The sequence below is a fragment of the Coregonus clupeaformis genome, chromosome 26, assembly GCF_020615455.1.
Source record: "Coregonus clupeaformis isolate EN_2021a chromosome 26, ASM2061545v1, whole genome shotgun sequence".
Taxonomy (NCBI): Eukaryota; Metazoa; Chordata; class Actinopteri; order Salmoniformes; family Salmonidae; genus Coregonus; species Coregonus clupeaformis.
This window is the reverse complement of record NC_059217.1, coordinates 49,729,223-49,753,595: the sequence shown is the minus strand read 5'-3', so window position 1 is coordinate 49,753,595 and position 24,373 is coordinate 49,729,223. Positions and strand designations below refer to the sequence as shown.

General features: G+C 45.7%; 1 protein-coding gene across 1 annotated transcript in view; it reads left to right on the top strand.

Annotated features, from left to right (window-relative positions):
* The window catches only part of LOC121578906 (inhibitory synaptic factor 2A), a 35,924-nt gene extending 13,570 nt beyond the window's left edge, over positions 1-22,354 (top strand). The window contains exons 2-5 of the mRNA XM_045207921.1: positions 4,797-4,948; positions 5,207-5,326; positions 5,660-6,771; positions 22,264-22,354. Of these exons, the coding sequence (XP_045063856.1) occupies positions 4,802-4,948; positions 5,207-5,326; positions 5,660-6,771; positions 22,264-22,339 (1,455 nt within the window). The 5' untranslated portion in view covers positions 4,797-4,801 and the 3' untranslated portion in view covers positions 22,340-22,354. The remainder of the gene's footprint in view (positions 1-4,796; positions 4,949-5,206; positions 5,327-5,659; positions 6,772-22,263) is intronic.
* Positions 22,355-24,373: the final 2,019 nt, after the last annotated feature.

Here is a 24,373-nt window from a genome sequence, read left to right as displayed (position 1 = left end):
CTCCTCTTCTCTCTCTCTGGCTGCCTCTCTCCTCTTCTCTCTCTGTGGCTGCCTCTCTCTCTCCTCTTCTCTCTCTGTGGCTGCTTCTCTCTCTCTTCCCTTCTCTCTGGCTGCTTCTCTCTCTCTTCACTTCTCTCTGTGGCTGCCTCTCCCTCTCCTCTTCTCTCTCTCTGGCTGCCTCTCTCCTCTTCTCTCTCTCTGGCTGCCTCTCTCTCTCCTCTTCTCTCTTTGGCTGCCTCTCTCTCTTCCCTTCTCTCTCTGGCTGCCTCTCTCTCCTCCCTTCTCTCTCTGGCTGCCTCTCCCTCTCCTCTTCTCTCTCTCTGGCTGCCTCTCTCTCTCCTCTTCTCTCTCTGTGGCTGCCTCTCCCTCTCCTCTTCTCTCTCTGTGGCTGCTTCTCTCTCTCTTCCCTTCTCTCTGGCTGCTTCTCTCTCTCTTCACTTCTCTCTGTGGCTGCCTCTCCCTCTCCTCTTCTCTCTCTCTGGCTGCCTCTCTCCTCTTCTCTCTCTCTGGCTGCCTCTCTCTCTCCTCTTCTCTCTCTGGCTCCCTCTCTCCCTCTCCTCTTCTCTCTCTGTGGCTGCCTCTCCCTCTCCTCTTCTCTCTCTGTGGCTGCTTCTCTCTCTTCCCTTCTCTCTGGCTGCTTCTCTCTCTCTTCACTTCTCTCTGTGGCTGCCTCTCCCTCTCCTCTTCTCTCTCTCTGGCTGCCTCTCTCCTCTTCTCTCTCAATGGCTGCCTCTCTCTCTCCTCTTCTCTCTCTGGCTGCCTCTCCCTCTCCCCTTCTCTCTCTGTGGCTGCCTCTCTCCTCTTCTCTCTCTCTCCTCTCTCTGGCTGCCTCTCCCTCTCCCCTTCTCTCTCTGTGGCTGCCTCTCTCCTCTTCTCTCTCTCTTCTCTCTCTGGCTGTCTCTCTCTCTCCTCTCTCTGGCTGCCTCTCCCTCTCCTCTTCTCTCTCTCTGGCTGCCTCTCTCTCTTCCCTTCTCTCTCTCTAGCTGCCTCTCTCTCTCCTCTTCTCTCTCTGGCTGCCTCTCTCTCTCTTCCCTTCTTTCTCTGTGGCTGCCTCGCTCTCTGGCTGTCTCTCTCTCTCCTCTCTCTGTGTCTGCCTCTCTCTCTGGCTGTCTCTCTCTCTCCTCTCTCTGTGTCTGCCTCTCTCTCTTCCCTTCTCTCCCTGTGGCTGCCTCTCTCTCTCCTATTATCTCTCTCTGGCTGCCTCTCCCTCTCCTCTTCTCTCTCTCTGGCTGCCTCTCTCTCTCTTCCCTTCTCTCTCTGTGTCTGCCTCTCTCTCTCTTCCCTTCTCTCTCTGTGTCTGCCTCTCTCTCTGGCTGTCTCTCTCTCTCCTCTCTCTGTGTCTGCCTCTCTCTCTGGCTGTCTCTCTGTCTCCTCTCTCTGTGTCTGCCTCTCTCTCTGGCTGTCTCTCTCTCTCCTCTCTCTGTGTCTGCCTCTCTCTCTGGCTGTCTCTCTCTCTCCTCTCTCTGTGTCTGCCTCTCTCTCTGGCTGTCTCTCTTCCCTTCTCTCCCTGTGGCTGCCTCTCTCTCTTCCCTTCTCTCTCTGTGGCTGCCTCGCTCTCTGTAACTCTGTCGTTCTCTCCCTCGCTGTAGTTAGGGAAATGGGATTTGAGGCCAGTGGTGGGGTTTCCATGATTCCAGGCCCCTTTGAAAGCCCAAATGTCTCTCTGTGTGATCTAGTCTGTCTATTGGGGAGTTGGAGTGATACAGCGCATTTCAATATGGCAGTGAGGTTCACACGACTCTCTGAGAGCTGCCAATGTGATGCATTTCTCTCTCTCTTTCTCTCTCGCTCGATCTCAATTTGCTGAAATGAACAAATCTAAAAATACAACCTTCCTTTCCCCAAGTCAACTACTCCCATGATTTCTGAAAGGCTGCACATCAATATGATAGGAGCTCCATATGGAAATGTATTGCAGTGTGACAGGTTACTGATCAGCTATCCTGACATGAATACATGTGATTCATCTGATCATGACAAAGTATCTGGTTGACTTTGAAATATGTTAAATACTTTTGATGCAAATGTATACGTTATTTCAACAAATAACTTCGATGCATACACTCAATATCTAAAAATAGGCCTATTGCTATCCGACTACCTAGCTCTACTTGAGGAGGTGACACAGAGCACTCAGCAACACTCAACACCAACGGGGTACAGGGCATGCTGTATGGGGCTCTCATGTCAATTATTAACATGGTCACAGGGCATGCTGTATGGGGCTCTCAAGTCAATTATTAACATGGTCACAGGGCATGCTGTATGGGGCTCTCAAGTCAATTATTAACATGGTCACAGGACATGCTGTATGGGGCTCTCAAGTCAATTATTAACATGGTCACAGGGCATGCTGTATGGGGCTCTCAAGTCAATTATTAACATGGTCACAGGACATGCTGTATGGGGCTCTCAAGTCAATTATTAACATGGTCACAGGACATGCTGTATGGGGCTCTCAAGTCAATTATTAACATGGTCACAGGACATGCTGTATGGGGCTCTCAAGTCAATTATTAACATGGTCACAGGACATGCTGTATGGGGCTCTCAAGTCAATTATTAACATGGTCACAGGACATGCTGTATGGGGCTCTCAAGTCAATTATTAACATGGTCACAGGGCGTGCTGTATGGGGCTTTCAAGTCAATTATTAACATGGTCACAGGACATGCTGTATGGGGCTTTCAAGTCAATTATTAACATGGTCACAGGACATGCTGTATGGGGCTTTCAAGTCAATTATTAACATGGTCACAGGACATGCTGTATGGGGCTTTCAAGTCAATTATTAACATGGTCACAGGACATGCTGTATGGGGCTCTCATATCAACTCTTAACATGGTCACAGGACATGCTGTATGGGGCTCTCAAGTCAATTATTAACATGGTCACAGGACATGCTGTATGGGGCTTTCAAGTCAATTATTAACATGGACACAGGACATGCTGTATGGGGCTTTCAAGTCAATTATTAACATGGTCACAGGACATGCTGTATGGGGCTTTCAAGTCAACTCTTAACATGGTCACAGGGCATGCTGTATGGGGCTTTCAAGTCAACTCTTAACATGGTCACAGGACATGCTGTATGGGGCTCTCATATCAACTCTTAACATGGTCACAGGACATGCTGTATAGTGTTCTCATGTCAACTCTTAACATGGTCACAGGACATGCTGTATGGGGCTCTCATATCAACTCTTAACATGGTCACAGGACATGCTGTATGGGGCTTTCAAGTCAATTATTAACATGGTCACAGGACATGCTGTATGGGGCTCTCATATCAACTCTTAACATGGTCACAGGACATGCTGTATGGGGCTCTCAAGTCAATTATTAACATGGTCACAGGGCATGCTGTATGGGGCTCTCAAGTCAATTATTAACATGGTCACAGGACGTGCTGTATGGGGCTCTCATATCAACTCTTAACATGGTCACAGGACATGCTGTATGGGGCTCTCATGTCAACTCTTAACATGGTCACAGGACATGCTGTATGGGGCTCTCAAGTCAATTATTAACATGGTCACAGGACGTGCTGTATGGGGCTCTCATGTCAACTCTTAACATGGTCACAGGACATGCTGTATGGGGCTCTCATGTCAACTCTTAACATGGTCACAGGACATGCTGTATAGTGTTCTCATGTCAATTCTTAACATGGTCACAGGACATGCTGTATAGTGTTCTCATGTCAACTCTTAACATGGTCACAGGACATGCTGTATAGTGTTCTCATGTCAACTCTTAACATGGTCACAGGACATGCTGTATAGTGTTCTCATGTCAACTCTTAACATGGTCACAGGACGTGCTGTATGGGGCTCTCATATCAACTCAATATCTTCTCTTAACATGGTCACATGACATGCTGTATAACTCTGTCTTCTCTTCACATGTCCACCTGAGTGGAAGGGACACCCGTCTCTACATAGCAGCAGACGGATATGAGTTAATACATGAAACCTTGAATGAACGGTTCCATAATCAATCAAACAATGATACAGACATGACAGAGTGGAAATGTGTTGTTCAGCTTTTATACGTTTTTTTTATTTTTTTTATAAGGTCAGATATGACAGAGAGAGGCCAAGTTCTTGCCTGTTTGCTATTGGCTGGCAACACACAGACAGATGAGTGGACTGTGCTGTTGACGTCAGAGGATGGAGAGAGAGAGAGAGATGTGAACTATGAGAGTCAGAAGCACACAGCTGAACAGATAACAGCCTCCATTGTATCAAGGAGTAAGTCCGGGAGATGGACAGGACAAACAAATGAGGGATGTTGCTAGGACACAAGCACTTTCAAAAGCTCTAAGAACAGAGAGAATAAATCATGTAACGATTCATTATTTGGGCTGATTCTGCTCCACATCACCCTGGGCCTTTCTCTTACGTAATGACACAGTCTTTTTTCCTTACAGCAAATTAGCAATTAACTGACTGGGAACAAGGTCACATGTGGGACTGCTTTCATACAAGGCCAAGGCAGAGTGGTCTAACCTTCATGTTAACCTGCTGTTCCGTTCTCTAATTACCTGTCTGTACACACTAACTCAGAGGAATGCCCTCCATCTGCGTGGTTATGCTTTACAGTGTGTGTGTGTGTGTGTGCTCACCCCAGCCCACTTAACCGGGGCTCCCTCCCTTGACAGTTAATAAGGTCTCTCTCTCTCTCTCTCTCTCTCTCTCTCTCTCTCTCTCTCTCTCTCTCTCTCCCTCTCCCTCTCCCTCTCTCTCTCATACACAACAGTGACTAACACTATCTCACACCCTCCCCTCTCAGGAACCATGGTGAGCAAGGCAGAGGGTGGTAAATGCATGCTCACCAACTCCGAGTCGGACTCCGAGGCGGCGCCCCCCCCCTCCCCGTCCGCCTCGCTGGCCCTGGAGGTCAAATACTCCTTCCTGGACACCAGCAGCAGGTCACAGCAGCAGGTGTGTGTGTGCATGGGTGTGTGTGTGCATAGGTGTGTGTGTGTGTGTGTGTGTGTGTGTGTGTGTGTGGGTGGGTGTGTGTGTGTGCGCATGGGTGTGTGGGTGTGTGTGGGGGGGGTTGCATGGGTGTGTGTGCGTGCGTGCGTGCGTGCATGCGTGTGTGTGTGTGGGGTGTCTGGGTGATTTAGAATAACTATAATATCAAGACCACAAAAGAGGAATGTTGAATGAAAATGTGACAATAAAGTTGCGTTGTAGGTAAGGAAGAGGAACAAGGCCCTCCAGGTGAGGTTCAAGGACATCTGTGATGCGCAGAAGGAGCAGAGAGAGGCCGCTCTACAGACGGCTGGGAAGGGGGGCAAGCCTGTCTCCTACAAGGTCTGTTACCAACTGTGCTTTTGGTTTTGGAACATATATTCATGTATTATTGTATTATGACCGTTGATTATAAGCAAACACGGTCCTAGGGACTACAAGGGGTGGTAAAAAAAAATAATAAATGTTTATCATGATATAAGTATTTGAATCAGCTGTGAAGTACTACGTCAAAAAAAAAATTTGCACCCCTTGAGGTCCCCAGGACCGAGTTTGGGAGACCCTGGTTTATAGTGTCTCAAAACTCTGAGTGGTCCTCGATGTTGTTTTTACTTTGTAATGATGCTGTGTTGAAAGAGTAACACTTTACCAAAAACTCTAAACCCTCTTCTAAAGGTGGCATACCGCAAGTACATGACGGTGCCCGCCCGGCGTTCTATCCCCAACGTCACCAAGAGCACGGGCGTCCAGACCTCCCCGGACCCCAAGGGCCGTTACAAGACGTTCCCCTTGGAGAGGAAGAAGCGTTCCAGCCACACCGTTAAGCATGTGGCGGTGGTGGAGAGCCGCCAGGGACACAACAACAGCTCGGTCCTCCACGTCAAGCACCCGAAAGCTGTGGAGGGTTCAGGGGACGGGGACGGGGAGGAGGGCGCCTGCGGTGGAGGGGGAGTGCAGAGTACCAGGGCCCTGTTACATACTACAGAGTGCAAGGCTACGGTGGAGCAGCACTGTTCGGACGGACCAGATGGCGTGCTCTACTCCGACTCTCTGATGCTCACAGAGTGCCTCCCTACCTCCAACCCACGGGCCACGGACTACCAGATCTGCAGCGTCAAATCCAAACCCCGGAAAGGATTGGAACACAGGGAACTGGACTCCTCGGACAGTTGCTCGGACCGTTCGGCCAGTAAACGGCAGCTGCTCAACTTCCAGGAGGAGCCAGGCTCTAGCAGGACTCTGCCTGGGGACAGGAGGGGGTCCTCCCCAGCCTCTAAGGTGACCGGCCCCATCGCCTGGAACTCTCTGACCCAGGTGGAGTGCCTGGAGAGCCCGACAGCACGGAGCAAACGAAAGAAGGGGCTACCGCTCAACGGACTACAGTCTCAGACTCTACCGCGGGCTGCTGGGTGGACTACCCAGGCACAGTGCCATGAACCAGCACCGTTCTCACCACAGACGCTGTCACCCCGGACCATGGGGGAGACGGTGGGCTGTGGGGGCAGCAGGGTTGAACCAGCGACTGTAGCGACTGCCGGGGGAGTTAACCCCGGGGAGGCCTGTAAGCAGATAGTACCGGTAGCGACTCAGGGAGGGGGTGGAGGTGGGGATGTGAAAGCACAGCTCCAGGCCATGGAGAACCTGGCGACTCATGGAGGGGGTGGAGGTGGGGATGTGAAAGCACAGCTCCAGGCCATGGAGAACCTGATCTCCTCCAGCCAGGAGACCATCAAGGTGCTACTGGGAGTCATCCAGGAGCTGGAGAAGGGAGAGGCCCACAGAGAGGGGTAAGGAGACTTCACTATGACTTCATATCTGATGTGTGGGTCCTATATCCTACTGGTTAACAGGACATTAGGCTGGGTCCTATAACCCACTGGTTAACAGGAGAGTAGGATGGGGATATGTTTCTGTAATCAGAGGTTAAAGGTCAAGGCCCACAGAGAGGGGTAAGATGTTACTAGGCTTATCATTATTTCTTATGCCTTAGCTAGTCTTTGTTCCTTTGTGATAGTGATCAGGGGGCTATATAAACTAGTTATACCGGTTAACATGAGAGGCTGGGTTGTGATAGTGATCAGGGGGCTATATAAACTAGTTATACTGGTTAACATGAGAGGCTGGGTTGTGATAGTGATCAGGGGGCTATCTATACTAGTTATACTGGTTAACATGAGAGGCTGGGTTGTGATAGTGATCAGGGGGCTATCTATACTAGTTATACTGGTTAACATGAGAGGCTGGGTTGTGATAGTGATCAGGGGGCTATATAAACTAGTTATACCGGTTAACATGAGAGGCTGGGTTGTGATAGTGATCAGGGGGCTGTATAAACTAGTTATACTGGTTAACATGAGAGGCTGGGTTGTGATAGTGATCAGGGGGCTATATAAACTAGTTATACCGGTTAACATGAGAGGCTGGGTTGTGATAGTGATCAGGGGGCTATATAAACTAGTTATACTGGTTAACATGAGAGGCTGGGTTGTGATAGTGATCAGGGGGCTATGTAAACTAGTTATACTGGTTAACATGAGAGGCTGGGTTGTGATAGTGATCAGGGGGCTATATAAACTAGTTATACCGGTTAACATGAGAGGCTGGGTTGTGATAGTGATCAGGGGGCTATATAAACTAGTTATACCGGTTAACATGAGAGGCTGGGTTGTGATAGTGATCAGGGGGCTATATAAACTAGTTATACTGGTTAACATGAGAGGCTGGGTTGTGATAGTGATCAGGGGGCTATATAAACTACTTATACTGGTTAACATGAGAGGCTGGGTTGTGATAGTGATCAGGGGGCTATATAAACTAGTTATACTGGCTAACATTAGAGGCTGGGTTGTGATAGTGATCAGGAGGCTGTATAAACTAGTTATACTGGTTAACATGAGAGGCTGGGTTGTGATAGTGATCAGGGGGCTATATAAACTAGTTATACTGGTTAACATGAGAGGCTGGGTTGTGATAGTGATCAGGGGGCTCTATAAACTAGTTATACCGGTTAACATGAGAGGCTGGGTTGTGATAGTGATCAGGGGGCTATATAAACTAGTTATACTGGTTATCATGAGAGGCTGGGTTGTGATAGTGATCAGGGGGCTATATAAACTAGTTATACTGGTTAACATGAGAGGCTGGGTTGTAATAGTGATCAGGGGGCTGTATAAACTAGTTATACCGGTTAACATGAGAGGCTGGGTTGTGATAGTGATCAGGGGGCTATATAAACTAGTTATACCGGTTAACATGAGAGGCTGGGTTGTGATAGTGATCAGGGGGCTATATAAACTAGTTATACCGGTTAACATGAGAGGCTGGGTTGTGATAGTGATCAGGGGGCTATATAAACTAGTTATACTGGTTAACATGAGAGGCTGGGTTGTGATAGTGATCAGGGGGCTATATAAACTAGTTATACCGGTTAACATGAGAGGCTGGGTTGTGATAGTGATCAGGGGGCTATATAAACTAGTTATACCGGTTAACATGAGAGGCTGGGTTGTGATAGTGATCAGGGGGCTATATAAACTAGTTATACTGGTTAACATGAGAGGCTGGGTTGTGATAGTGATCAGGGGGCTATATAAACTAGTTATACCGGTTAACATGAGAGGCTGGGTTGTGATAGTGATCAGGGGGCTATATAAACTAGTTATACTGGTTAACATGAGAGGCTGGGTTGTGATAGTGATCAGGGGGCTATCTATACTAGTTATACTGGTTAACATGAGAGGCTGGGTTGTGATAGTGATCAGGGGGCTGTATAAACTAGTTATACTGGTTAACATGAGAGGCTGGGTTGTGATAGTGATCAGGAGGCTATATAAACTAGTTATACTGGTTAACATGAGAGGCTGGGTTGTGATAATGATCAGGGGGCTATCTATACTAGTTATACTGGTTAACATGAGAGGCTGGGTTGTGATGTGTTGCTGTAATATTTAAGAGGCACTACATCAAAGGGGTCCAATATATTTCCCAACTGTATGTATATCTGAAATGAATGAACACTCTAGAATGCCCTTCTAGCCAATCAGAACGGAGTATTCAACAACGCTGTGGTGTAAGTGAGGGGAACCATGACAGACACCGCAGCGTCACATTATGAATCATTGGAGATATGATGACTCCTCCGGTCATGATGTGTTTCAGCTACAGTAGAAAAGCCCTTGGGATGAGCATGCATTAGTGGAGATCTACTTCAGAACAACTGGATTAGTCCATCTGTGTTTTATTGGCGGTAAACAGCGTTCAGAGTTTTATTAAACACAACGGAACAGTGCAGTAGTTTAAAAAAAAAGGGGATGTGAGGAAACCACAGAGGCATGTTTAGCGCACGTTCCCTGTCATATTGGATGTTTGATCTTTAGAGGAATAATACCCTTTATCCAAATAACTGAAGGGGGTATTAACTGAGATGAGAGGAGGCAACAGCGTAGCATCTATCTAGCCACTGAGAGTCATGAATGTGCTCTTGAAAGGACCATATCCTTTTGTGATTTTCTCTAGGTATCAACAGCAGAGCTGTTCCGTTAGCACGGCAACACATCATCTCGCTCCATTTGTCCCAAGTGGTTTGATGAGCCATGTTTTATACAGTCTGCCAGTCAGGTTATATCATGTGATCACAACAACAGGGTTGGTGTTCTATTGAGCCACTTCAGATCCATCATGGAATTTCACTAAAGGAGCTTTTTCTCGAGTTCTTATCACCCGACTACCCTACAGTGCTGAGATGACAGGACAATCTTGGGTGGTGGGTGTGTGTCTGTGTGTGTGTGCGCGTGTGTGTGTGTGTGTGTGTGTGTGTGTGTGTGTGTGTGTGTGTGTGTGTGTGTGTGTGTGTGTGTGTGTGTGTGTGTGTGTGTGTGTGTGTGTGTGTGTGTGTGTGTGTGTGTGTGTGTGTGTGTGTGTGTGTGTGTGTGTGTGTGTGGCGCTTGCAGCGCCAGGGTTGTGGGTTCGATTCCCACAGGGGTCCAGAATGAAATAATAATAATAATATCCACTCACTAACTGTAAGTCGCTCTGGATAAGAGCGTCTGCTAAATGACTCAAATGTTTAATTATTTTTTTTAACGTAAAAATTTAAGAGACTTGGGTGATGTGAGTGGGACACAGCGCCTTTGGCTCCGGTCCAGGACGGTGATTAAAAACTAAAACTAAACGACTTAATGACTTCCCTTAGCAGGAGATCATTAGCTAGACGCAGAGCTAGGTAGACTGATGTACATGTAAGTGGCCTGGCAGCTCTGTGTGTGTGTGTGTGTGTGTGTGTGTGTGTGTGTGTGTGTGTGTGTGGGTTGGTATTTCCATCCTTGTGGGGACCTAAAATCTCCAAAAGTCCTCATAAGTGTAGTAAAACAAGGAGAATTCTCCCTCATGAGGACATTTCCCACATCCCCATGAAGACAAAAGCCATTTTAGGCTTAAGAGTTAGGTTTAGGGTTACGGGTTAAGATTAGGGTTATGTTAGGGTTATGTAAGGGTTAGGGGTTAGGGGTTAAGGGTTAGGGAAAAAAGGATTTGGAATGGAAATTAATTTGAGGTCCTCACGAGGATAGAAGAACATAACGTGTGTGTGTGTGTGTGTGTGTGTATGTGTGTGTGTGTGTGTATGTGTGTGTGTAGCACATAGGGATGTGTGAAACGTACTCCTCAGCCTGAAGTGTCCCTCTTGTGTCGCCTCATTAGCTAGCTCCTGAGGTGGATCGATCGGATAAGCCGCTTGAGGAGGGTGGTCACGTGTGTTTGGGAGGCAGAGGTCCTGAGTTGGCGCCGGGTATGGGCCGAATAAGGAGGAAGTGGTACTATCTAAGCAAGCAGCGTGACATCCTTTACGCCTGGCCTTAAAAGGCAGCTAACCCTAGCGCTTAACAGGATTACCTGGAAGCACCGTTATCTTGACCCTTCACAGATACATTATCTCCAGCAGTAATATGACAAAAAGCAGTTAGCCTACCACACACTTAAACTGAAGGACATGACATCGCCACGAGCCACAGGATGAACCACAGATACGATGACAACAGTTACTGTGTGACCTGGAAGACATCAACACTTGACTGTTTTATAGGACTCGTATCGTAGTAATATCAAAGTAGTAACCGTAAGCCTAACGTTCATTCACTGTCGGACGAAACCTTGTAACCCATTTTCATATCGTCTTTACATGTATTGAAAGCAGTAACTCCCCTCAATGTACTCTGAACATTTCATGATTCTAGGACCAAGAACATGTATTCAAAATAACTTCTTGGAAGTTTCATAATTGTATGTTTGTTAATGGGAAAATATGGCTTTTTTTTTATTTTTTTTATTTTATTTATTTGTTTAAATTCTTGAAAAGTTTCTGTTTTGGAGAAAATAGGTTAGAGTATCTCATGAGCTAAATGTGGTAAATGTTATATGAAGAAGCAGTAACTTTACATTGTATAATATACATTGAGCAATGTAAATGTCTGATACCAAGTCTAACAGCTGGTAGAATGTGGATATACTGTATACAGTCCATGTTTATTTATTTCAGAGCCAGATAGATAATTGTATTTTTTTTTTTCGCAACCCCAAGCAGAGATTCTAATGTTTGTGTTGTCACACTACATTAGCCACACCTCCCTCTCTTCAGAAATGTCACCAGCCCAAATAGGAACACCCCCAGGGCTATAGGTGAATACGTCTGTTACATTACCGAATGCATGGCATAACATCCATTTCTCAAGCAAAGTGAATGTGTCGCGTCAGAGTGCATTTCGTTCGGGGGACGTATATATGCCCTTTAGACGTGATGTGCAATGTTCTGCAGCAAAACCATGTTACACATGATAAAACAGTAGAGAAACTGGGATAGGAAACAAAATGGAAGATCAAAAGTATGGAACATGTATATTTCACAGACAGTTGCATGTCAGAAGCAGGGGAAGAGGAAGTGACGTCCAAGACATCGACAGTGTTTCTCCTAAAGAAGAAGAGAGACCAGGTACACCATCTATACAAAAGTATGTGGACACCCCTTCAGATTAGTGGATTCGGCTATTAAAGCCACAACCGTTGCTGACAGATGTATAAAATGAAAACACACAGCCATGCAATCTCCATAGACAAACATTGGGAGTAGAATGGCCCGTACTGAAGAGCTCAATGACTTGCAACGTGGCACCGTCATAGGATGCCACCTTTCCAACAAGTCAGTTTGTCAAATTTCTACCTTGCTGTTATTGTGAAGTGGAAACGTCTAGGAGCAACAACGGCTCAGCCGCGAAGAGGTAGGCCACACAAGCTCACAGAACGCGACCTGCCGAGCGCTGAAACGCGTAGTGCGTAAAAAATTGTCTGTAAATCGGTTTCAACACTCTCTACCGAGTTCTATACTGCCTCTGGAAGCATCGTCAGCACAAGAACCGTTCGTCGGGAGCTTCATGAAATGGGTTTCCATGGCCGAGCAAATGCACAAGGTCACCATGCGCGATGGCTAGCGTCGGCTGGAGTGGTGTAAAGCTCGCCACCATTGGACTCTGGACTCAGTGGAAACACGTTCTATGGAGTGATGGTCCACACTTCACCATCTGGCAGTCTGACGGACGAATCTGGGTTTGGTGAATGCCAGAAGAACGCTCCCTGCCCCAATGCATAGTGCCAACTGTAAAGTTTGGTGGAGGAGGAATAATGGTCTGGGGCTGTTTTTCATGGTTCGGGCTAGGCCCCTTAGTCCAAGTGAAGGGAAATATTAACACTACAGCATACAATGACATTCTAGATGATTCTGTGCTTCCAACTTTGTGCCAACAGTTTGGGGAAGGCCATTTCCTGTTTCAGCATGACAATGCCCCCATACACAAAGCAAGGTCCATACAGAAACGGTTTGTCAAGATCGGTGTGGAAGAACTTGACGGCCTGTACAGAGCCCTGACCTGAACCCCATCGAACACCTTTGGGATGAATTGGAACACCGACTGCGAGCCAGGCCTAATCGCCCAACATCAGTGCCCGACCTCACTAATGCTCTTGTGGCTGAATGGAAGCAAGTCCCCGCAGCGATGTTCCAACCTCTAGTGGAAAGCCTTCCCAGAAGAGTGGAGGCTGTTATAGCAGCAAAGGAGGGGACCAACTCCATATTAATGCCCATGATTTTGGAATGAGATGTTTGACGAGCAGGTGTCCACATACTTTTTGTCATGTAGTGTATGTTAGTTATTCCCTGACAACAGTACATGATTGTTTCTTGCACATAATAACGGATCCTAAAATATCTGTTGTTCACGGCAGAGACCCAACTCTAATGTGTACCAGTCCCCTGGGTTTACAGGAGTCCCACAGAGAGAGAGAAGAGAGACAGAAAGAGGGATGGAGAGAGACAGAGAGAGGGATGGGGAGAGAGAGAAAGAGACAGAGAGAGGGATGGAGAGAGAGAGAGAAAGAGAGAGAGGGATGGAGAGAGAGAGAGAAAGAGAGAGAGGGATGGAGAGAGAGAGAGAAAGAGAGAGAGGGATGGAGAGAGAGAGAGAGAAAGAGAGAGAGGGATGGAGAGAGAGAGAGAGAGAGGGATGGAGAGAGAGATAGAAAGAGAGAGAGGGATGGAGAGAGAGATAGAAAGAGAGAGAGTGATGGAGAGAGAGAGAAAGAGAGAGAGGGATGGAGAGAGAGAGAAAGAGAGAGAGAGAGAAAGAGAGAGAAAGAGAGAGAGAGAGAAAGAGAGAGAAAGAGAGAGAGAGAGAGAGAGAAAGAGAGAGAAAGAAAGAGGGATGGAGAAAGAGGGATTGAGAGAGAGAGAGAGAGAGAGAGAGAGAGAGAGAGAGAGAGAGAGAGAGAGAGAGAGAGAGGGAGAGGGGGAGAGGGGGAGAGGGGGAGAGAGAGGGAGAGGGAGAGGGAGAGGGAGAGGGGGAGAGGGAGAGGGAGAGAGGGAGAGGGAGAGAGAGAGGGATTCTGGGAGGTTTGTGTTTAGACCCCTCCCCTATGCTGTCCATTATTCAGATGATCTGTACAGGACCTTGCCAGGTTTCTGGGGGGATAAGGAGGAGGAGGGGGGAAGAGGGGATTGAGGTGGAGGACACGGCTCGCCTTTGAAGAAAAGTTGATGCCTGTTGGCAGCCCAGGGAGCCTGCCAAGACCAGCCCTGATGTCCTCTCAGACATCCCAAGAGCACAGCTGTGGCCGGTGCATGCAGAGTGGTGTGTGTGTGTGTGTGTGTGTGTGGTTGTGTGTGTGTGTGTGTGTGTGTGTGTGTGTGTGGTGCCTGCCTGCGCTTGCGTGTGAGAGAGGCCGGGCGCTAGCTGCTACCTACTGGAAATCACCTGTGTCTAACAGGAAGAGCTGTGAATAAACTGGATATGACCTGTGTCTAACAGGAAGAGCTGTGAATAAACTGGATATGACCTGTGTCTAACAGGAAGAGCTGTGAATAAACTGGATATGACCTGTGTCTAACAGGAAGAGCTGTGAATAAACTGGATATGACCTGTGTCTAACAGGAAGAGCTGTGAATAAACTGGATATGACCTGTGTCTAACAGGAAGAGCTGTGAATAAACTGCCGGCCGGCACATCATCAGCGAATGTCCTGCCCCTAATTGATCACATGCCCCTAATTAATCACATTCATCAAGAACTGGATGCGCAAACTATTTTCTGTGTGCGGACTGCGTACGCGCGACTCACACACATGCCACTAGTGACCTTTGTGCAACGCTCACCTTGCAACGACAGGCAGCATGTGTAGAACTATATTGTTCATTTGATATAAACTCCCCTAGTTAGGGGACTAGCAGCGGTTCTGGACGGGTTCCCGACTGACAATAGTGTGTACAGAGCGCTCTGTGAACGGCCCAATGTCAATTGCTTTATACTCAGTGAAACAGCTGAGTCTCCCTGTTCAGCTGGCGCTGCCCGCCAGGAGCTGAGATGCTATTGGAGATCTGACATCTCATTTGCATAAGGAGTGACGTGCAACATTTTCTGGCCAAATCGATTTCCTCTGGCTGTGAGTCCCACGTGGGAATACGGCATATTAAAGGGAGAGCAGCTGTAGCGGTCTCATCTCACTGTGATGTTCAGACAGATTTAAAACTTGCAACATTAAAAAATAAAAAATTAGTAGAATTGAAACAAGACTTTCTTCTTGGTCACAGAGGGACAAAATCACTTCATGCTTAAAGCTGAAGTTGTAACAAGGTCTTCAAAGGACAGGGCAGAACATTCTCTGTCGTCAGTTCTATGAAACGGGTTCGGTTCCCTGACCGGTTCCAACCCCTGCTATGAAATGGTGACCACTTTGTACTGTCAAGAAGCATGATCATATTTATAAGAAAGGTAAAATCTTATAGTAAGTCGTTTATAATTTATATTTATATATATATATTTATATATATATACACACACATATACAGTTGAAGTCGGAAGTTTACATACACCTTAACCAAATACATTTAAACTCAGTTTTTCACAATTCCTGACATTTAATCCTAGTAAAAATTCCCTGTCTCAGGTCAGTTAGGATCACCACTTTATTTTAAGAATGTGAAATGTCAGAATAATAGTAGAGAGAATGATTTATTTCAGCTTTTATTTATTTCATCACATTCCCAGTGGGTCAGAAGTTTACATACACTCAATTAGTATTTGGTAGCATTGCCTTTAAATTGATGTTGAGATGTGTCTGTGACTTGAACTCTGTGAAGCATTTATTTGGGCTGCAGTTTCTGAGGCTGGTAACTCTAATGAACTTATCCTCTGCAGCAGAGGTAACTCTGGGTCTTCCTTTCCTGTGGCGGTCCTAATGAGAGCCAGTTTCATCATAGCGCTTGATGGTTTTTGCGACTGCACTTGAAGAAACTTTCAAAGTTCTTGAAATGTTCCGTATTGACTGACCTTCATCTCTTGAAACAATGATGGACTGTCGTTTCTCTTTGCTTATTTGAGCTGTTCTTGCCATAATATGGACTTGGTCTTTTACCAAATAGGACTATCTTCTGTATACCAGCCCTACCTTGTCACAACACAACTGATTGGCTCAAACGCATTAAGAAGGAAAGAAATTCCACAAATTAACTTTTCAGAAGGCACACCTGTTAATTGAAATGCATTCCAGGTGACTACCTCATGAAGCTGGTTGAGAGAATGCCAAGAGTGTGCAAAGCTGTCATCAAGGCAGAGGGTGGCTATTTGAAGAATCTCAAATCTCAAATCTATTTTTATTTGTTTAACACTTTTTTTTATTACTACATGATTCCATATGTGTTATTTCATAGTTTTGATGTCGTCACTATTATTCTACAATGTAGAAAATAGTAAAAAATAAAGAAAAACCCTTGAATGAGTAGGTGTGTCCAAACATTTGACTGGTAGTGTATATCCATGACAAGATTTTAAAAACAGTCTTTTGTTGATTGTATGGGACACTGTACAGTGCCCTTAGATCTGTGCCAACTGTGGACCCCGAAGCATAAAGAGAAGACTGGGCCTTTACGCCTGAATCACTCTCCTGTTCTCTTTACGCTTCGGGTCCACGGTCAGCACACAGCTTCGGGGCTTTGTGTGAGCAAGTTTTCACAGTTTTCATGGGCCCTGTTTCGTGTGTACCTGCCGATTTGACGTGTGTTTTTCCCGAGACGGAACCGTGGTACTTGGGGAAGAGGACGTGATGCTGCACTGGCAACCATAACTCCACATCCATGCTCTCTCCTCCGTATGCCCCACGGACATACAAGAGTGCAGTAAATGCTTTGAGTTCATCCCTATAGACAATGTCCCACGTACTGTTTCCTTTTCTGTGCTAATGAGTAACAGTACGATCTGATGTGATGCAACATCTGCATGTCACATGAACAAAGAAAACTGTAGAATGAGCTGGCAATTTGTCTCTTAGACTGATGTCCTGCTCTCTCACTGCACTAATGTTCTAAATAAAAATCATCCTCTTGACCCTCATCCTTCAGATCATTCAAATAAAATCATCCTCTTGACCCTCATCCTTCAGATCATTCAAATAAAATCATCCTCTTGACCCTCATCCTTCAGATCATTCAAATAAAATCATCCTCTTGACCCTCATCCTTCAGATCATTCAAATACAATCATCCTCTTGACCCTCATCCTTCAGATCATTCAAATACAATCATCCTCTTCACCCTTATTCAGATCATTCAAATTCAATTGTGAAGTCACATGCACAATTCTCAGTTTCTATCTGGTTTCTATTGCCCATTCATCCATTGCCGACCTTCATTCAGTGAGGAGAGATGCAGTAGTGCCAACGCCCTTTGGCACATGTGTCTCGGCCTCTAAATACTTCACTGTTTGTGATTTACATTTTTACATTTCAGTCATTTTAGCAGACGCTCTTATCCAGAGCGCCTTACAGGAGCAATTAGGGTTAAGTGCCTTGCTCAAGGGCACATTCAGTGGCCACTGGTGCCATGTGGATGGGGGCATTGTCATCCGATGGGAGCAAAGCCATGGTAGCCAAAATAATGGCCTGCCCAGCCTTTTTATACATGACCCTAAGCATGATGGGATGTTAGTTGCTTAACTAACTCAGGAACCTCACCTGTGTGGAAGCACCTGCTTTCAATATACTTTGTATCCTTCAACATACTTTGATTCCTTTATTTTGGCAGTTCCCTGTATGTCATGACGAAGCTTGTTTAATAATCTTTTGCCTTTTCCTCTCCAATTAAGAACAAGCTGTTGCACAAACAACGATGATACCCTCCACTGGTACTGGCCTGTATTAGAGCTAGCAAGATTTGCCCTATAACTAGACTAACTTGTGTTTTGCAGAGAGCAAGTTACACAAACAAATAGTTCAATATAGAAAACATATAAACTCAGCAAAAAAAAAAGAAACGTCCCCTTTTCAGGACCCTGTCTTTCAAAGATAATTCGTAAAAATCCAAATAAACTTCACAGATCTTCACTGTAAAGGGTTTAAACACTGTTTCCCATGCTTGTTCAATGAACCATGAACAATTAATGAACATGCACCTGTGGAACGGTCGTTAAGACACTAACAGCTTACAGACGGTAGGCAATTAAGGTCACAGTTATGAAAAGTTAAGACACTAAAGAGGCCTTTCTACTGAATCTGAAAAACACCAAAAGAAAGATGCCCAGGGTCCCTGCTCATCTGTGTGAACGTGCCTTGGGCATGCTGCAAGGAGGCATGAGGACTGCAGATGTGGCCAGGGAAATAAATTGCAATGTCCGTACTGTGAGACGCCTAAGGCAGTGCTACAGGGTGACAGGACGGACAACTGTGAGACATTTTTACATTTCTTTCATTTTTTTTACATTTTAGTCATTTTAGCAGACGCTCTTATCCAGAGCGACTTATGCAGAGTGCATACATTTTCATACTTTTTTCATACTGGCCCCCCGTGGGGATCGAACCCACAACCCTGGCATTGCAAACGCCATGCTCTACCAACTGAGCTACAGAGGGCCTGAGACGCCTAAGACAGCGCGACAGGACGGACAGCTGATCGTCCTCTTAGTGGCAGACCACGTGTAACAACACCTGCACAGGATCGGTACATCCGAACATCACACCTGCGGGACAGGTACAGGATGGCAACAACAACTGCCCGAGTTACACCAGGAACGCACAATCCCTCCATCAGTGCTCAGACTGTCCGCAATTGGCTGAGAGAGGCTGGACTGAGGGCTTGTAGGCCTGTTGTAAGGCAGGTCCTCACCAGACATCACCGGCAACAACATTGCCTGTGGGCACAAACCCACCGTCGCTGGACCAGACAGGACTGGCAAAAAAGTGCTCTTCACTGACGAGTCGCGGTTTTGTCTCACCAGGGGTGATGGTCGGATTAGCGTTTTATCGTCGAAGGAATGAGCGTTACACCGAGGCCTGTACTCTGGAGCAGGATCGATTTGGAGGTGGAGGGTCCGTCATGGTCTGGGGCGGTGTGTCAATTTCTCACACACAGTATATTATATATTATACATTATGTAAAGACGAGATTAAATTGAGAATAGTCTGATGGGGTGTAGAATATTATCACTGTTGTGAATGACGCCCAGCGTGTGCATTTTTTCCCCGACTTTTTCAAATCCTAGTCACATGCATCATGAAGCCTAACCCATTGACCTAATGTGTTTTGATAAGGTCTGTATCACAACTAAAGAGGACAAATGACTCCAAGTGTAGCTTATAGGCCCAAGACCCCTGGAACACGGTTGGAGAGCCCACAGCCTAGTGAAATGTGTTCTTATAAGCCCAGTCATTGCACAATTGCGTGTGAAAACAAGAGATTTGACTGGCCAATATTTAAAAAGAGAAATCCCAGCTTTCTCTTGCGGCAAGTAGCTTAGTGGGTAAGAGCGTTGTGCCAGTAACCGAAAGGTCGCTGGTTCTAATCCCAGAGCCAACTAGGTGAAAAATCTGTCGATGTGCCCTTAAGCAAGTCACTTAACCCTAATTGCTCCTGTAAGTCGCTCTGGATAAGAGCGTCTGCTAAATGACTAAAATGTAAAAGTACGCACATTAATCCGCTTTACAACCAGTGTAGTCTACCTGGCATATAAAAAATTTAACCGGACGTAGCCTCCATTCGCTATTCCAGTGCAGGCTACGGATTACGTGTTTTTTTGTTTTTTTTGTGGGCCATTCTAAATCAAAAATAATTCCACACATAATTAGTAGGCTACTGTATATGTAAAGACCAGATTAAATTGAGAATAGTCTGATGGGTGAGAATATTATCAAGTTCATGTCAAATTGTGAATGAGAGACTGATGTAGTGTGTGCAGCCTGAGCAAGAAACAGAGCAGGGAGCTGTCAAGGGGTCTGAATACTTGCCGAAGGCACTGTATGTGTAAATTTATTTTTGCAACGCGAGCCGTGTGGTCAGCATGTTAAAATGTATTAGAAATCAAAACATATAGCCTAAGTTTTGCTTCACAACTAAAGTTGCATAAATAACCCTAAATTAAGCATATACAGTACATTCGGAAAGTATTCAGACCCCTTGACTGTTTCCACATTTTGTTACGTTAGAGCCTTATTCTGAAATGGATTCAATTGTTTATTTCCCTAATCAATCTACACACAATACCCCATAATGACAAAGCAAAAACAGGTTTAGACAAAAAACTGATATATCACATTTACATAAGTATTCAGACGCTTTACTCAGTACTTTGTTGAGGCACCTTTGACAGCGATTACAGCCTTGAGTCTTCTTGGGTATGACGCTACAAGCTTGGCACACCTGTATTTGGGGAGTTTCTCCCATTCTTCTCTGCAGATCCTCTCAAGCTCTGTTGGGTTGGATGGGGAGCATTGCTGCACAGCTATTTTCAGGTCTCTCCAGAGATGTTCGAACGGGTTCAAGTCCAGGCTATGGCTGGGCCACTCAAGGACATTCAGAGACTTGTCCCGAAGCCACTCCTGCGTTGTCTTGGCTGTGTGCTTAGGGTCGTTGTCCTGTTGGAAGGTAAACCTTCGCCCCAGTCTGAGATCCTGAGCGGTCTGGAGCAGGTTTTCATCACGGATCTCTCTGTACTTTGCTCCGTTCATCTTTCCCTTGATCCTGACTAGTCTCCCAATCCCTGCCGCTGACAAATATCCCCACAGCATGATGCTACCACCACCATGCTTCACCATAGATATGGTGCCAGGTTTCCTCCAGATGTGATGCTTGGCATTCTGCCCAAAGAGTTCAATCTTGGTTTCATCAGACCAGAGAATCTTGTTTCTCATGGTCTGAGAGTCCTTTAGGCAAACTCCAAGCGGGCTGTCATGTGCCTTTTACTGAGGAGTGGCTTCCGTCTGGCCACTCTACCATAAAGGCCTGATTGGTGGAGTGTTCCACAGAGGAACTCTGGAGCTCTGTCAGAGTGACCATTGGGTTCTTGGTCACCTCCCTGACCAAGGCCCTTCTCCCCCGATTGCTCAGTTTGGCCGGGAGGCCAGCTCTAGGAAGAGTATTGGTGGTTCCAAACGTCTTCCATTTAAGACTGATGGAGGCCACTGTGTTCTTGGGGACCTTCAATGCTGCAGAATGATTTTGGTACCCTTCCCCAGATCTGTGCCTCAACACAATCCTGTCTCGGAGCTCTACGGACAATTCCTTCGACCTCATGGCTTGGTTTTTGCTCTGACATGCACGGTCAACTGTGGGACCTTATATAGACAGGTGTGTGCCTTTCCAAATCATGTCCAATCAATTGAATTTACCACAGGTGGACTCCAAGTTGTAGAAACATCTCAAGGATGATCATTGGAAACAGGATGCACCTGAGCTCAATTTCGAGTCTCATAGCAAAAGGGTCTGAATACTTATGTAAAAAATGTATTTTTGTTTAGTATTTTTAATAAATTAGCAAACATTTCTAAAAAAAACTGTTTTTGCATCGTCGTTATGGGGTATTGTGTGTAGATTGATGAGGAACATGTTTCATTTAATCCATTTCAGAATAAGGCTGTAACGTAACTAAAATGTGGAAAAAGTCAAGGGGTCTGAATACTTTCTGAATGCACTGTAGGAGGACATGTTTCTTTGTTAACAGCACTACACTGAATAGTGCACACTTTTTCATTTGGGAAAACTATATTTTCTATTTTATTCAGCTTTGTTCAATTGTTTTCTTCATACTATAAAATAATGCCACTGAATTCTAAGCATATCGTGTCTGCTAAATGACCTAGTGTAGCCCACAGCCACATGGCATAGCCAGATCAGGACCTAACATCAGGACAACTCAGAGTATGCTATTCTGTTCTTCTGAAATAGACTACATTTTCTTCATATCATGTTTCTTCAGACCAGCCTAAAATAAATAACGGCTTCATTGTGATTGTGTAAGCTATATTAAATTGATTTATTAGACCTTTTTAAATGTTCAAAAGTTTATAGGCTATGCGTGTGAAGCCCGAAGATGCTAAATCGTGTTTATGTTAATTAGCAGTCAATTACAATAAGACCGGCAGCTATTTGCATGACAATCACCGTCTGACAACATTTTAGACTGCCACAGCCCTATGCAGCACACACACACACACATATAAATGCCTTCCCATCAGTAATCACTTCAGCCCAGGACCAGACAAAGACCTCAGCTAAGGGGACAGAAGATCAACCTCCATCCATACAAAGGGCTTTAGCATGGATAGAACACACCTCTGTCTGTTCAGGTCCATGTTAACTTTCTGTTAAATAATGAGGAATAACAAACAAGATGAAACAGGCAGTAAATGGGGAGGGAACGGCTAAACAAGACCTGTGATTATTCATTCATCTCCTCCTCCCTCCCTCTCTCTCTCCTCAGCCTCTCCTATCGAACCGGACAGGACACGGCCAACTGTGACACGTGTCGGAACAGCGCATGCATAATTTACAGGTGAGTGGAACCTCTTAAACACCACTGGCTAGTGTGTGTGTGTGTGTGTGTGTTAAAGGCCCAGTGCAGGCAAAAACATGATTTTCCTGTGTTTTATCTATATTTCCACACTATGGAGGTTGAAATTGATGATAATGGCCTTTTAGTGTAAGAGCTGTTTGAAAAGACCACCTGAAATCTCAGCCTGTTTTGGTGGGATGGAGTTTTGGCATGCCTGGTGACATCACCGTGCGGTAAATTAGACCAATAAGAAAGAGAGCTTCAAACCTCTCTGCCAATAACATGTAGTTTTCAGTTTTCCCCTCCCCTCTCAGACCACTCCCAGACAGTCCAAGTAAAATTCTTGCTTGAGAAATTGCTCTTTGCTAAGAAGCAATTTTTGTTTCTTTTTTTACTATTTTAATTGAAAACAAATCACGGTAATGTATGTAATTTTTTGCCAGAAATAATTTGCTATTGAGATAAAAACGGCTGCATTTGGACCTTTAAAAATCACTGGCTAGTCTGTTTGTAGTCTGCTCTGGTGGTTATCCGACAGGACAGGCTAATGTGTGGATTGGTAATGAGGAGACAGGGAAGGGTGACTGTCTACACAGAGACTGGTGACATCTACACACAGACTGGTGACATCTACACACAGACTGGTGACATCTACACACAGACTGGTGACATCTACACACAGAACGGTGACATCAACACATGGACTGACTCTCTGCCTACTCATGTATTAAAGGGTTCCTGAACGCTTGGGTTTCCAGCTGTTGTAAGGTTAACATGGTAAACCTACTTAACATGCACACTGGCACAAATGACACAGTTAGGCTTGAAGTCATAATCTCAGCCAGTTCTAGAGTATCGTCCATCTCAGCCAGTTCTAGAGTATCTCCCATCTCAGCCAGTTCTAGAGTATCTCCCATCTCAGCCAGTTCTAGAGTATCTCCCATCTCAGCCAGTTCTAGAGTATCGTCCATCTCAGACAGTTCTAGAGTATCGTCCATCTCAGCCAGTTCTAGAGTATCGTCCATCTCAGACAGTTCTAGAGTATCGTCCATCTCAGCCAGTTCTAGAGTATATTCCATCTCAGCCAGTTCTAGAGTATCTTCCATCTCAGCCAGTTCTAGAGTATCTTCCATCTCAGCCAGTTCTAGAGTATCTCCCATCTCAGCCAGTTCTAGAGTATCTCCCATCTCAGCCAGTTCTAGAGTATCGTCCATCTCAGACAGTTCTAGAGTATCGTCCATCTCAGCCAGTTCTAGAGTATCGTCCATCTCAGACAGTTCTAGAGTATCGTCCATCTCAGCCAGTTCTAGAGTATATTCCATCTCAGCCAGTTCTAGAGTATCTCCCATCTCAGCCAGTTCTAGAGTATCGTCCATCTCAGCCAGTTCTAGAGTATCTCCCATCTCAGCCAGTTCTAGAGTATCGTCCATCTCAGCCAGTTCTAGAGTATCTCCCATCTCAGCCAGTTCTAGAGTATCTCCCATCTCAGCCAGTTCTAGAGTATCTCCCATCTCAGCCAGTTCTAGAGTATCGTCCATCTCAGCCAGTTCTAGAGTATCTCCCATCTCAGCCAGTTCTAGAGTATCGTCCATCTCAGCCAGTTCTAGAGTATATTCCATCTCAGCCAGTTCTAGAGTATTTTCCATCTCAGCCAGTTCTAGAGTATATTCCATCTCAGCCAGTTCTAGAGTATTTTCCATCTCAGCCAGTTCTAGAGTATCGTCCATCTCAGCCAGTTCTAGAGTATCGTCCATCTCAGCCAGTTCTAGAGTATTTTCCATCTCAGCCAGTTCTAGAGTATCGTCCATCTCAGCCAGTTCTAGAGTATCGTCCATCTCAGCCAGTTCTAGAGTATTTTCCATCTCAGCCAGTTCTAGAGTATCTTCCATCTCAGCCAGTTCTAGAGTATATTCCATCATAAGCCAGTTCTAGAGTATCTTCCATCTCAGCCAGTTCTAGAGCATCTTCCTTCTCAGCCAGTTCTAGAGTGTGTTCCATCTGTTATGGACACATAGGTCCCTACTGCCAGCTGGGGGGA